Here is a 14,422-nt window from a genome sequence, read left to right on the forward strand (position 1 = left end):
TAAAAAACAAGCCAGTGGTAGATTGATTTTTCTGAGCCTGTGAACTCCATGGAGTCGCCAGATAAGCGCAGCCCCGGCGGATCCCCGCCCAGGACAGACGCTGCGCACGAACCCTACGCAAAATCGTAGGAAGCAGTTCCGGACTCCGGGACCAACATGACGTGGCGAGGCGGGACTGCCGGCGGGAGGCGGAAGTGCGGACTGGCAGGTGTAGCTGATCTGACTGCGGTCCGCGAAGCGAGAGGCGGGAGCCGGAGAGGCGAGGTAGAAACCGAGCTCCACTGCCGCCTTTCCGAGCTCTCGCGACGCGGACCGAGATGGCTCGGGGCGAGCGGCGGCGCCGCGCAGTGCCGGCAGAGGGAGTGCGGACTGCCGAGAGGGCGGCTCGGGGAGGCCCCGGGCGACGGGACGGCCGGGGCGGCGCGCCGCGTAGCACGGCTGGAGGAGTGGCTGTGGCCATAGTGGTCCTGTCTTTGGCCCTGGGCCTGTTCGGGCGCTGGGTGCTGGCGTGGCACCGTGCGCGGCGGGCGGTCACGCTACACTCCGCGCCTCCTGCGCTGCCCGCCAACTCCTCCAGCCCCGCCGTGGCCCCGGGCCTCTTCTGGGGAACCTACCGCCCTCACGTCTACTTCGGCATGAAGACTCGCAGCCCGAAGCCCCTCCTCACCGGTAACCGGGCTCCAAGGCGGGCGGGCAGGCGGATTCCTAATCTGGGCTCCCCAGCTTGAAGCCAGAGCAAGGGTGGGGAGGAATGGATCAGGAGAGTTACGAAGAGGGATGACCCGGAGGAACAGGTCCCCTGCTCTTTGACTTACGTGGCCATTCTACCCCCAGGACTGATGTGGGTGCAGCAGGGCACCACCCCGGGGACTCCTAAGCTCAGGCACACGTGTGAGCAGGGGGACGGTGTGGGTCCCTATGGCTGGGAGTTCCACGACGGCCTCTCCTTCGGGCGGCAGCACATCCAGGATGGGGCCTTATGGCTCACCACTGAGTTCGTCAAGAGGCCTGGGGGTCAGCACGGAGGGGACTGGAGCTGGAGAGTGACTGTAGAGCCTCAGGTCAGGGCCTCAGGACACCCTTTCCTCAGCCCAGACCCCCTCCATCCTTCCCTTGCTGCCAGCAAATGCAGCATGAAGTGGGCTCCAAGACTGGCTGCCTGGCTTAAATCCTGCCTTAGACAACTGCCTGTATGACCAACTCTACATCTCTAAGCCTTGATTTCCTTGCTTGTAAAATGTAGATAAAGCACCTAACTCAAAGAATTGTAAGAATTAAGTTAAATAAACTGTATAGACGTCTTAGTGTAGGACATAACACAAAAGTATACTGTAATCGCGCAGGGAAACCAGTGCAAGTCTGGTTTTATTTCATCCCATTTGGGTGTACGTGGTTACTCTCAGTGACCCTCAGCACTGCCAGAGGTATATTGTTTACAATTCCCCTGTCTGCTGTTCCTTTCCCTTACTAAGGCTGATTCTCAAGAGAGAATGCCAGTCTAACCCTGTTCTTTTCTGTCCTCCTTGATCACTCAGGCCTCGAATACCTCTGCCCTCCCTTTGGTCTCCCTATTCTTCTATGTGGTGACAGATGGCAAGGAAGTCCTACTACCAGAGGTTGAAGCCAAGGGGCAGTTGAAGTTCATCAGTGGGCACACCAGTGAACTTGGTGACTTCCGCTTTACACTTATGCCACCAACAAGTCCAGGGGATACAACCCCCAAGTATGGCAGGTAATTGGGGGAAGACAATGTTGGGAGATGGAAGGGGTGGTATTGATGCTGACTTTGATTTGTCTCCCCCACCCTACCTTCTTTCTACCAATTATTTGCATTTTCACCAGTCTCCATGTTCCTTGCCTGAGACCACCCAGCCTGACTCCTGAGCACTTTGTATTTCTCTTTATAATGACCACTGCCTTCTCCTGAATATTTTCTATTTATCTTCTTCCCTTCAAGCTACAATGTCTTCTGGACATCCAACCCAGGATTGCCCCTGCTGACAGAGATGGTAAAGAATAGCCTAAATAGCTGGTTTCAGCATAGGTCCCCAGGGGCCTCCCCTGAACGCTACCTTGGCTTGCCAGGATCTCTGAAGTGGGAGGACAGAGGCCCAAGTGGGCAAGGGCAGGGGCAATTCTTGATACAGCAGGTGACCCTGAAAGTTCCCTTTTCTATAGAGTTTGTGTTTGAATCAGGTAGTGCCCAAGCAGGAGGAAATCAAGCCCTGCCAAGACTGGCAGGCAGTCTACTGACCCAGACCCTGGAGAGCCATGCTGAAGCCTTTAGAGAGCGCTTTGAGAAAACCTTCCATCTGAAGGAGAAGGGCCTGAGCCCTGGCGAGCAAGCTTTGGGTCAGGTTGCCCTCAGCGGTCTCCTTGGTGGAATTGGCTACTTCTATGGACAAGGGCTGGTATTGCCAGACATGGGGGTGGAAGAGTCTGAGCAGAAGGTGGACCCAGCCCTCTTTCCACCTGTACCTCTTTTTACAGCGGTGCCCTCCCGGTCATTCTTCCCACGAGGCTTCCTTTGGGATGAGGGCTTTCACCAGCTGGTGGTTCAGCGGTGGGATCCCTACCTCACTCGGGAAGCCCTTGGTCACTGGCTGGGCCTGCTAAATGCTGATGGCTGGATTGGGAGGGAGCAGATACTGGGGGATGAGGCCCGAGCCCGGGTGCCTCCAGAATTCCTGGTGCAACGAACAGTCCACGCCAACCCCCCAACCCTACTTTTGCCTGTTGCCCACATGCTAGAGGGTGGTGATCCTGACGACTTGGCCTTCCTCCAAAAGGCCTTCCCCCGCCTGCATGCCTGGTTCTCCTGGCTTCATCAGAGCCAGGCAGGCCCAGTGCCACTGTCTTACCGCTGGCGGGGACGGGACCCTGCCTTACCAACCTTACTGAACCCTAAGACCCTACCCTCTGGGCTGGATGACTACCCCCGGGCTTCACACCCTTCAGTTGCTGAGCGGCACCTGGACCTGCGATGTTGGGTGGCACTGGGTGCCCGTGTGCTGATGCGGCTGGCAGAGTATCTGGGCGAGGCTGAGGTAGCTGCTGAGCTGGGCCCACTGGCTGCCTCACTGGAGGCAGCAGAGAGCCTGGATGAGCTTCACTGGGCCCAAGAGCTAGGAGTCTTTGCAGACTTTGGGAATCACACAAAAGCAGTACAGCTGAAGCCCAGGCCCCCTCAGGGACTGGTTCGGGTGGTGGGCAGGCCCCAGCCTCAACTGCAGTATGTAGATGCCCTTGGCTATGTCAGTCTTTTTCCCTTGCTGCTGCAACTGCTGGACCCTAACTCATCCCGCCTTGGGCCCCTGCTGGACATTCTAGCTGACAGCCGCCATCTCTGGAGCCCCTTTGGTTTACGCTCCCTTGCAGCCTCCAGCTCCTTTTATGGTCAGCGCAATTCAGAGCATGATCCTCCCTACTGGCGGGGTGCTGTGTGGCTCAATGTCAACTACCTGGCCTTGGGAGCACTCCACCACTATGGGCAACTGAAGGGTCCTCACCAGGCTCGGGCTGCCAAACTCCACGGTGAGCTTCGTGCCAACGTAGTAGGCAATGTATGGCGCCAGTACCAGTCTACAGGCTTCCTTTGGGAGCAGTACAGTGACCGGGATGGGAGAGGAATGGGCTGCCGCCCTTTCCACGGCTGGACCAGCCTTGTCTTACTGGCCATGGCTGAAGATTACTGAAGGGAGGGAAAGGAGGGGAGCCAAGCCACTCTGGCTCTGGAGGGACAAAGTCTGGCTTCTGCCCCCAGCCCCTCAGATACCAGCAATTCAAACTTTCATTTCATCTCAGGTGTCTCCATACTGTCATCCCACATAGCCCTGGGGTGAATGTGAATTCAGAGTCTATTTTTCTAAATAAATTGGAAAAAACATTTTGAACTCTATTGCTCTTGCCAGATTTGCCTCACCAAGAGGCCTCAGATCAGTCCAGGGTTCAGGATTGTCTACTGTCCTCAGGAAAGGTGGGGTCAAGTGGCCATAACCTGTCTCCTTCAAACACAGTCAAGTACAATGCAGTGAATTGAGCTTTAGTCCACCCAAATCCACAAGTGGCTGGTTCACATCTCTTTAATGAGATTAAAGGCTCCTGTGTATGTCTTGGGGAGATAAAGCTAGCACAGTCCCCCAAATACTGCCCCTCTCCTCAGGGCTCTGGCCCTTTCAGGCAGATTCTAGATGGGCAGGAAGGGGCCAAAGGGAACGAAAGGAGTTGGGACCAGGGCTGTTTCTGGTGGGCAAGTAACCCACCCACCTTCTCAAAACTACTTATGGGATGTCCTCTTCACTGGAAGCCAGCCCCAAGGGAGATACCTGCAGTACAGAATCTGGGGGCAGTGCACAAGGGGCTGGCAGGGTGGCACTAGCCCTCACCTCCTTGACTGGCTCACCCTCACCGGAGGTAGGACAAGGGCAGAGCTCAATACCCGAGTCACCGGTCAGACGGCGATAGCGGCAGGAGGGGGGTGTGGGGGCAGGGCTCACCCCTGCCCCAGGCTCACCCTCCTGATGAGGGGGGGCACTCTGGTGGGAGGAAACACCTTCCACATTTGTTCCCTCAAAGTGGGCAGGGCAGGTGGATGAGGAGGAACAGCAGGTTTGTTCACTGGAAGCAGTCAAGGGGTGGCCTGGGGCCACAGTATAAGGAGGAGGTGGTGTGCCTGGGCGGTGAACCACATCTTCGTAGGCTGGAGGCTTGAAGGTGCTGAAGAGGCCTACAGGGGAGAAAACTGGCATGACTGGTTGAAGGCAACCAGGTGGAGGGTACTAGTTTTTATGTTAGGGAAAAATATTTTGAAATATGTAGAAAAGGGAATGTGATGATTTGGGATCCTGGTTTGGGAAGGGCCACTGGTAGCTGACCCAGGGCCTCAAGTCACTCACGAAGGTCAAGCAGTGAACTGGTAGGGAAAGGACCAGCCCCGTGGCATGCCCCATGATAGGCCAACAAGTTGATCTCACGCTGCCGCTGCTGTTGTTGCAGCCGGAGTTTAGCTCGTCGGTGGCGGAAGGCGCAACAGCAGCTAAAGAGGATGAGAACAGTCCAGAGCAGCCAGAACCCTGCAAGAAGCAACAAGGGAGTAACTCAGGCATCTCCCATGTAAAGAAGGGACCCTGAAGGCTGAAATTCTAGGTCCAAGGGAGGGTGGGGGCACAGGGACCTGAAAATAGCCCTCTTGGAGACTTACACCAGAGCTCATAGTAGTAGGTACAGCAGCCAGTCTCCCCACAGCAGTGACCACTCTCACAGAGGTAGGGCTGGTTGTTCACTCCTGGGCACAGCTCTCGAAGCTGGGGGCAAAGAGGCACTTAGAACTAAGGGGGATTCCAGCACAGGGCACTGTCCACCCCCACCTCCTGCATGCACATACACAATCCCACCCTGTGAACCAAGTTCAGCTTGGAGAGGTGGGGGAAGTGGAGGATGCTGAGAGGAGTGTTCAAATATCTGAAGGACTGTCAACGTGGAAGAGGTTTTGGAATAGCAAGAATCAGTCTAGAGAACAAGACAAAAGTGTGGACAAAGAGGGAGATTTCAGCTCTGCATATATGAGACTTCCTTCACACTCAAGTCTCACCCTCCCCAACCCTCCCTACCCTCATCCCCCCCAGTGCTTTCTGTTAAGGGAGTGTTTTGGTGGAAGCCAGAAGACAGTCTGAGATAATCTAAAAGTCTCAGACACTCGGTAGGGGAAGGTCATTTCCAAAGCACGTTGCTTTCGTCATCCTGCACGGTTCACTGCCCCCACCCCCAACTGGATCTTTCCACCCATGGGCCTCAGGCTCCCTAGGGTAGAGGAGGGCAATGTGAGACCCAGAGCAGTGCTCCCAACCAGATGGGATTGCTGTGGATGATAAAGGATGGCATCCAGGGCGCGAGTCTGGGTTCCAGCTCTTCTCCAAATTGCTCCCTCAAGAGAAGACGCTGCCGGACTCTGTTGTGACAATAGGCACATAGAAAAACATCACAAATAACTGTTGCAAGACAGAGGGAGCCTTTCTGGGGCCTCACTATGCCTCTGGTCACTGGAGAGCCACCGCAAGCTTCCATTGCAGCCATAGGATAGGGTCTATGAGGCTACAGGCAAAGTCACCTGCATCTACGTTACAAAGTTTAGACAAAGAGTGGAAGGGACGTGTTTAGGAACTTCACAGTACCTTTGGCTCCTTAAGTTCCTCCCCCACCCCCAAAAGGAAGGGACAAGAAAAGGGGAAAGAGACAAATGGCTGTCGTGATAGGCTTTGGAGCTGTTGGGATACCTGCTGTTGCGGCGCCCGAAGTGCCCCCCAGGCCTCCTCGCTGCCGTTCCCGCTGCTGGCCCGAGCCATGCCTCCACCTACAGCCCCCTGAGGACCACAGGCTCCTCTACCGCCAGCCGCCCCGCCCCTACCACCTCTGCTGCCACCGCCATGGTCCCTGTCCGGCCCATCTTCACTGCCGCCACCATCACTCCGCGGCCGGAGCTTCCATCCGGCGAGAACTCCACCAACTAGGACTCAGATTGCTCTGCCCTACCAATCAGCATCGTCCCTCGACGGACGGGCCAATAGGAACAGATCAGAGGTTTCTCCTGTGGCCAATCCACAGCAGCGCCTTCGCCGCTCTCCCAGACAACAAGAGCTCGTATAGACAAAGAGTGGGGGAAGGTTCGACCCACCGCCCTGACTGATAGCGGTAATAGCCAATACAGACAACAGAACAGGCTCTGGCTTATCAACCAACGAACAGCCACCCAGAAGAGCAGAGTTGCCGCTGATTGGCTTGCGCCATGTTTTCGGGATGACGCCGAATGCCCAACCAAGCCAGGTAATCCCGGCTGGAAGAGGCGGGGTCCCAAAAGTCGGTCCCAGTCTGAGCGTAAACCAGCCTGCTCTCTTGCAGCGGCTTCCAAGCCCCAGGCATCGACGCAAACTCCGATAGGAGCAAAAGATGTGTATACCGGCGACTGCTCTGCCCACTACATCCCACTCCCCCAATTCTATACAAGCCGAAGCACCGGATGAAATTTAATAGGGTGGGGAAGACACTTGAAGAGCGGGCATGGGAAAGGGCGCAGAGTCCGGGTTAGGTAAGGGCCTTACGTAGCCAAAAGCGGGGATCCAGGGCCCTCGGGCCCCCCTAGCCGCATCTGCAGGTTGATGCGGTAGCACTGAAGACTGCAGAGTGCCTGGCCCGTGCGGGAGCAAGCGTAGCGGCGCGGATGGGGACAGCCGGGGACAGAGCAGCGCGGAGGAGGGCCTGAGGGGGATGGCCGCGGAGATACCGCCGTGGGGGCGGGGACGCCAGGTGGGAAGGAAAGGGTGGAACCCTGTGTTCCGCTGCAGTAGCGCACCATGGGGGCCGGAGCCGCGGCCCGCCCTCCCCGCCGCTCGCCCCGTGCGGCCCCCCGGCCTCCCCGCCCGCTGGGCGCCGCAGTCTTGGTGAGCCGCTCGATAGTCTGGTTCTTATGCTCCTCTGCCCGCCGCGCCGCCTGGAGCCGCCGCTTCCGCGCCCGCTCCTCGCGCTTCAGCAGCATCTCCTCTGTGAGGGCGGGGGCTGGACAGCCCTCAGCCACCGGCAGCGGCAGCATCGGGGAAGGCTGACTCCGTGCCTTCTGAAGCAGAGCTCGCTGGGAAGAGACAGAGACAGGGTGCTGTCTGAAAATGGAGGAAGATGGAAAGGAGAGGTCGGCGAGATCCGGGGAGGGGGGAAAGAAGGGACACGGAAGGCAGGGTCTTGAACAACGCAGGCGTTGGGAAACGGGATATTAATTAGCACCCTCTCCAGGACACCTTCCATAGGTTCCTCTTAATAAATACTGCGTCCTCCCTGATCTCTTGACATTCAGCTTTAGATCCTTAACTCTCAAGGAGAGAAGCATCAGCAATGTTACCTGCCTGACCTATACAAGAAAACTCTGTACCAGCTTTCCCAAAAGTCTGTTGTTTTTAATCTTCCCTCGATAGACATCAGTATCATGACGGCTCAAGTCAAAATCCTAGGCTTAGCCTTGATATATTTTCTCTTCATTCTCCTCCCCACAAGTATCTACTTCCAAAATATAGCCATAATTCATCTGATATTTCCATGTCCACCACTTTCATCTTGGTTAAAGCATCCACTGTCTCTCAGCTGATTACTTCAACAGCTTCCCAGTTGGTCTCCGTACTTCTGTCTCTTGTCTCCACAGAGATTCATTCTCTACAACAATGCAAGACTAATATATTCAAATGTAAACCAAGTATATCACTTCTCTGCATACAACCCTTCAGTGGCTTGGCCAGTTTTTCTTCTTTACTCTGCTAGGCATGTTCCAGTGTCACAGTCTGTGCACCTGCTGGTCTCTGCTGGAAAAGCTCCTCTGGTATTGCAAATGTTACCTCTTCAGAGAAGCCTTCTCTGACTATACCCTAATGTCTCTTCTCCATCAGTTTCTATTTCTTTTTGTTTACGCCACTTTGTATTTCACCACCCTATTCTTTTTATCGTAAACCATATAGCTTTTTGAAATTATTTATTTACTTATTTACTTCCCAGCCCCCAACATACACACTAGAATACTTAGCTTCAGGAGAACAGAAACTTTGTCTGTCTTTTCTCCACTATCAGTATCCCCACTGCCACACAAAGTGCTTGGGTCGTGGAGAGTTCTCAATACTATATACATTTGGTGAGTGAATAAACAATAAACCAAAATACCTGTCGAGCAGTAAGCAGCCGTTCATTGATCTCCTTCTTGAGGTCTCCATTGTCGTCCAGCTCCCCCTTCTCCAGGGCATCCAGCCACCTCTGCTCCTCCTCTTCCTCCTGACCCCCTAACCCTCCTGATAGGTCCCGAAGTGGAGACGGAGACAGATTACTGTCTTCATCTGGGAAGGAAAGTTGGAGAAGAAAAAAATAGAATTGTTCAGATGGGGTACCCTAATTTGGCCCAGTTAATACTGGGACATGGAAAATCCTAACCCATTTCAGAACCAACCTTCTTCCTTTAGGCATATGTATAATAAGAAACCCAGTTTCCCCACCTCCAGACCCTTCTCACCCAGCCAGGCACGGTATTGCTCAAGGGGGACTCCTTCCATAGGTTCCTCTTCATTATCCACAACCATAAGGGGAGAGGGTGAGCGAGGCCCCTCTGGGATCACAGTGAAGGTAGGAACACTGCAGAGAAGCAACACTACTCTTTAAAATGAGCAAGTGTCTCCTCCTCCTACTCAGTAGCTACACCCAACTTTCCCCACACTCTTAGACTCTTGCTGCCTAAACCTGGGCCCTGAAGTCAGTGTCCTGTCTGTCTTCTAGAAAGCCCAGTCGGCTTCTAACTACCATCTCTGCTCCTAAAGTTCCCCTTATAAAACTTCGACCCTCTTGACCTCACCTCTTGGTCCCCAGGACTTGTCCCCCCAGCTTGATTTTGAGTTTGAGCTGGGGCTTGGCAGGAGACGGCTGCGTGGGCCCGGCCTCTTCTTCCTGATGGTGTTTCTTCTTGTGTTTCTTCTTGTGCTTCTTGTGTTTTTTCTTGTGCACCCCATGGCCATGGGCACCTGCCAGGCTCAACTCCAGGGTTTCTCCTGCGGAAGGAGCGCCTGTCAAGTGTTCGGCCAGAGAGTGGCAGGGGAAGCCCTGAATAACCTGAGGCCCCTACCGGATCCCACTCTTCCCGCAATACTCGCTGTTACCATAACAACAGCACCACCTTTCTCCTTCCCACCTGTGGCCGAAGGACCTGGACGCTCCGAGAAGCAAGAAAGGGACTTCTTTTTGAGCAAGTCCTAAAATGTTTGATCTATCCGCGCTTACCCGGCTCAGGGGCCTCCATAGCCCCAGAGGTACTCCCACGCCGCCACAGCTTACTCATGAGTTCTTGCAAGGAAAGGAGACTAGAAATGGTTGGGACACACGCAGACATGCCTTTTCCGCCCAGCGGAATAACTGGAGCCAGCAAAATAACCAGTTACTTCCGGTTCATGGCAACCATCTTTGTGCGGGGCACGCTTCGCATCCAAAATTGTCCCTGAGAAACAAGGATACTTCCAACTAAAGTTCCGGGCCCTCTGAGGTCGGGACCGCCCAAAAAGGCAGGGCTTTCCCCTGGCTCCGCCTCCCCACGCTAGATTCCAGAACTCAGCGCGGGTGAGTCAATTATTGAACTCAACTTTGGTGAATGTATACTCCAGACGAAGTACGGAAAGATAGTCTAAGAGGATGCAAAGATGAGTATGAACACCGCCCCTGTCCTTAAGGACCTCACATCAATATAGTTTATGTATTCTTTGGGTGGAGGAATACATAAACTATATTGATGGCTAAAGGGCCGAAATGCTTGAACAGCACGAGTGCCTCCAGAGCAGTGCAAATGCTCTTAGGTATTTAAACCTAAATTTCCATCAGGGGAATGAATAAATGAATTATGGTGCAGCTGTACAATGTGGAACACCATATTGCTAAGAAAAGTTGAGTGATAAGTAATTAATAAGATTGACACAGAATTTAGATCCCAGTGGGTGATAGCATTGTAAACAACCTAAGCGTCCTAATGAACTTGGAATATCCATACAATGGGATGTTATGCAGCTTGGAAAAGAAATGAGGTGCCCCAGAAGGCTAGCTAGGAAATTGGTAACAGCCAATTCCTGATGAGCAGCTGAAGAACAAGGGTGGACAGAGACCTATTTTTTATGATTATACCCTTTTGTGCCGTTTGAATTTTATATAAAACGTGTGTATTTTACCACATTTTTAAAAAGACACAAAAAAACAAGTAGGTTTATATGTGCTGATACATGAAATAAGAAAAGTAAATTTCAAGATTATGTGATCTGAGTTTTAAATGCATAACATACTAGCAAATGCATAGAAAAAAATTGAGGAATGTATACCATACTGTTAATGGTTATCTGTAGAAGTTGGGGTTGAGGAACTTTCACTATCTAGGTCTGTAATGTATTTTCTTATAGCCAATGTATATCATGTTTATAATTAGAAAAAAACCTATATACATATATCTAAATATATATGAATGTCTGAGCAAGGTAGCAGCAGTGAAAAAAGAAAGGAAAGAACTCAGCCAGACACAGTGGCTCACACCTGTAATCCCAGCACTTTGTGAGGCCAAGACAGGTGGATCACGAGGTCAGGAGTTCAACACCACCAGCCTGGCCAAAGAGAACAGCCTGGCCAACACGGTGAAAATCCATCTCTACTAAAAATACAAAACTTAGCCGGATATGGTGGTGGGCACCTGTAATTTCAGGCAGGAGAATTGCTTGAACCCAGGAGGTGGAGGTTGCAGTGAGCCAAGATCACACCATTGTACTCCAGACTGAGCGACAGAGAGAGACTCCGACTCAAAGAAAAAAAAAAAAGGAAAGAACTCATTCCTCTTGTCTCTTACATTTAAGTGATAAAATTATCAAGAATCAATGAACAATTACATTGGGGAATCCAGGATGAAGTCATGTAGTATGTGATTATGAGATTATGAAGAGGGATTTTGGAGTCAGACAACCCTATTATCAAATCCCAGTTTCACCATTTATTAGCTATACCACCTTTGGCTTAAAATTATTTAAGCTCTCTGAACCTCAGAATCCAACTCTATAAGATGGAATACAGTAAGATTAACCTCCTGTGAGGGTACTTTCCAGGAATAAAGCAAATCAAGAATACATGATACTTAGGAACTAGCAGCAGGCACATAGTAGATGCTTCAGTAAGCAAATAAGAATAAGTGGTTTATAGGTTTCTAGCCCAAGTATTTAACGGGAAGATGTTTTTTTGTTGTTGTTGTTTTTGTTTTTTTTTGATACAGAATTTTGTTCTTGTCGCCCAGGCTGGAGTGCAATGGTGTGATGTTGGCTCACCTCAACCTCTGCCTCCTGGATGCAAGCGATTCTCCTGCCTCAGCCTCCCGCATAGCTGGGATTGCAGGCATGTGCCACTATACCTGGCTAATTTTGTATTTTTTAGAGACGGGGTTTGTCCATGTTAGTCAGGCTGGTCTCAAACTCCCGACCGCAAGGTGATCTGCCCCCATCGGCTTCCCAAAGTGCTGAGATTACAAGCATGAGCCACTGCGCCAGGCCGGTATTTTCAATAAGGAAGAGGACATAGGAAGAGAAGCAAGTTAAGAAAGGAATTATTTAGTTTTGCCCAAGGTGAATTTGAAGTGCCTGTGGATATGCTTGGGTGGAGGTGGAATAACTGAGAGGAGAAACCAAGGATAAAAGTGTGAGTGGGTATGTCATCAGCACAACACTGGAGGTCCCCAAATGATGGGTACAGATGAGACACTCCAGAAAGAGCAAGTAGATGAAGAGGAACCAGGAACAGAACCAAGTGAACAGCTGTCCTGGACAGCCAGGCAGAGGGGCCAGAAAGGGTTGAGAAAAGGCAGTCAGGAGAGGCAGAAAGTATCAAGGGACTAAGGCTATGATCAGCTGGGTACAGTCCTTTAGAGGGTAGGCTGAACTCAGAGAAGAGGATGAATTTTATCATGGTGTGAAGGCAATACTCTTTTATCACCAGGAGTTACAGTGAGGGATCACTTGCAATTCATATTTGTAGAATACATTAGAGTTTATAACCTGTCTTCATATTCCTTCTCTGCCTTTCCCCCCACAGCAGCTCCATAAGAAAGATACTATTGTTTCCATCTTATAAACTAGGAAACTGAGGCTCAGAAAAAGAAATGTTTTTGCCAAAGTCACAAAGTTAGGGAGTAGCAGAGCCAGACTCAAAAAGAGGCTTCCTGACACCTGGCCCAGTGGTGTTTCCTCTGCATCCTGATGCCCAGCAGGGAGGAAGTGGCGACAGTAAGTGACAACTGGCTTCATTTTGTTTTGTTTTTAGTTTTGCTTTGTTTAGAGTGAGAGAGATTTGAGCACGTTTATAGACTGAGAGGTACTTTTCTTTCTGAAAGCCTTCTTAGTCTTATTTTTAAAAAATTATTTTGAAATAACTTCAGAAAAATTGCAAGATGAATACAAAGAACTTTCTTTTTTAAAAAATAAAGTTTTGTTTTGTTTTTGAGACAGGGGCTAGCTCTGTCTCCCAGGCTGGAATGCAGTGGCACAAACATGGCTCACTGCAGCCTCAAACTCCTAACCTTGAGCAATCCTCCCGCCTCAGCCTCCCAAGTAGATGGAACTATACAGGTACACACCACCAAGCTCAGCTAATTTTTTTTTTTTTTTTTTTTTGTAGGGACAAGGTTTGGCCATGTTGCCCAGGCTGATCTCAAACTCCTGAGCTCAAATGATTCTCCTGCCTTAGTCTTCCAAAGTGCTGGGATTATAGGTGTGAGCCACCATGCCCAGCCTGCCTTTATCTTTTAATCCAGGATCCAAGTTGAGGATCATGTATTACATTTTTTAATTAAGTATCTTCTTTTTTTTTTTTTTTTTTGAGACGGAGTTTCGCTGTTGTTACCCAGACTGGAGTGCAATGGCACAATCTCAGCTCACCACAACCTTCGCCTTCTGGGTTCAAGCAATTCTCCTGCCTCAGCCTCCTGAGTAGCTGGGATTACAGGCATGTGCCACCATGCCCAGCTAATTTTTGTATTTTTAGTAGAGACGGGGTTTCGCCTCGTTGACCAGGATGGTCTCGATCTCTTGACCTCGTGATCCACCTGCCTCGGCCTCCCAAAGTGCTGGGATTATAGGCGTGAGCCACCGCGCCCGGCCAAATTAAGTATCTTTAATCTTTTGTTGTTGTTTTTGTTTTCCTTTTTTTTTCTTAATCTTTTTAAATCTGGAACATTTTCTCACTCTTACCCTCTCTTTCATGACCTTGACAAATTTAAAGAGTAGAAGTCTTTAATTCTATAGGATGCCCATCAACCTGAGTCTGTCTGGTGTTTCCTCAGGTCTAGACTTATAATTTTTTTTTTCTTTTTTTCTTTTTTGAGACAGAGTCTTGCTCTGTCACCCAGGCTGAAGTGCAGTGGTGTGATCCCGGCTCACTACAATCTCTGCCACTAAGGTTACACTTATAAATTCTTGGCAAGAACACCACACACACAAAAAATCAATTTCATTCTTTTTCTTTTCTTTTCTTCTTCTTTTTTAAAAATATATATTTTATTGTGTTTTGGGTTTTGGGGTACATGTGATCTTTTTTTTTTCTTTCTTTTCTTTTTTTTTTTTTTATTTGAGACAGGGTCTTGCTGTGTTGCCCAGGCTGGTCTGGAACTTTTGGGCTCAAGCAATTCTCCTGCCTCATTCTCCCAAAGTGCTGGGATTACAGGCATGAGCCACTGTGCCCGGCCCACAAAAAAAATTATGCTGTGTTCTCAGTGTGTCACATTGGGAGGCTCATGGTGTTAGCCTTTCCCACCACTGAAGATATTAACCTTGATCACCTGGTCAAGATGCTGTCTGCCAATTTCCTCCACTGTAATGTCACCATTTGTGCCTTTCCAAATAAT

General features: G+C 50.9%; 3 protein-coding genes across 8 annotated transcripts; 1 reads left to right on the forward strand and 2 right to left on the reverse strand.

Moving 5' to 3' along the window:
* The first annotated feature begins 183 nt into the window (after positions 1–183).
* Positions 184–3,886, forward strand: MOGS (mannosyl-oligosaccharide glucosidase). Its single transcript, XM_002757594.6, has 4 exons — positions 184–669; positions 835–1,061; positions 1,536–1,732; positions 1,958–3,886. The coding sequence occupies exons 1-4, from the start codon at positions 318–320 to the stop codon at positions 3,693–3,695; spliced, it is 2,514 nt and encodes an 837-aa protein (XP_002757640.1). The 5' UTR covers positions 184–317; the 3' UTR covers positions 3,696–3,886.
* Positions 3,887–4,064: 178 nt separating this feature from the next.
* WBP1 (WW domain binding protein 1) lies at positions 4,065–6,485 on the reverse strand. 6 transcript variants are annotated; one of them, XM_078349039.1, is made up of 5 exons: positions 6,407–6,485; positions 5,827–5,947; positions 5,201–5,303; positions 4,896–5,072; positions 4,065–4,726 (listed from the first exon to the last, which is right to left on the reverse strand). In XM_078349039.1, exons 2-5 carry the CDS (start codon positions 5,878–5,880, stop codon positions 4,281–4,283), a joined length of 780 nt encoding a protein of 259 aa, XP_078205165.1. In that variant the 5' UTR covers positions 5,881–5,947; positions 6,407–6,485; the 3' UTR covers positions 4,065–4,280. The 6 variants fall into 6 exon arrangements, with proteins under 6 accessions (XP_078205165.1, XP_078205166.1, XP_054100776.2 ...); XM_078349040.1 differs by having other exon boundaries at positions 6,404–6,485; XM_054244801.2 differs by having other exon boundaries at positions 4,974–5,072; positions 5,846–5,947; positions 6,273–6,485.
* A 521-nt stretch (positions 6,486–7,006) lies between these two features.
* Positions 7,007–9,910, reverse strand: INO80B (INO80 complex subunit B). Its single transcript, XM_008980467.5, has 5 exons — positions 9,793–9,910; positions 9,371–9,563; positions 9,035–9,153; positions 8,692–8,861; positions 7,007–7,621 (listed from the first exon to the last, which is right to left on the reverse strand). The coding sequence occupies exons 1-5, from the start codon at positions 9,899–9,901 to the stop codon at positions 7,091–7,093; spliced, it is 1,122 nt and encodes a 373-aa protein (XP_008978715.2). The 5' UTR covers positions 9,902–9,910; the 3' UTR covers positions 7,007–7,090.
* Between the last annotated feature and the right edge of the window lie 4,512 nt (positions 9,911–14,422).

Source organism: Callithrix jacchus, chromosome 14, assembly GCF_049354715.1.
Source record: "Callithrix jacchus isolate 240 chromosome 14, calJac240_pri, whole genome shotgun sequence".
NCBI classification, from domain to species: Eukaryota; Metazoa; Chordata; class Mammalia; order Primates; family Cebidae; genus Callithrix; species Callithrix jacchus.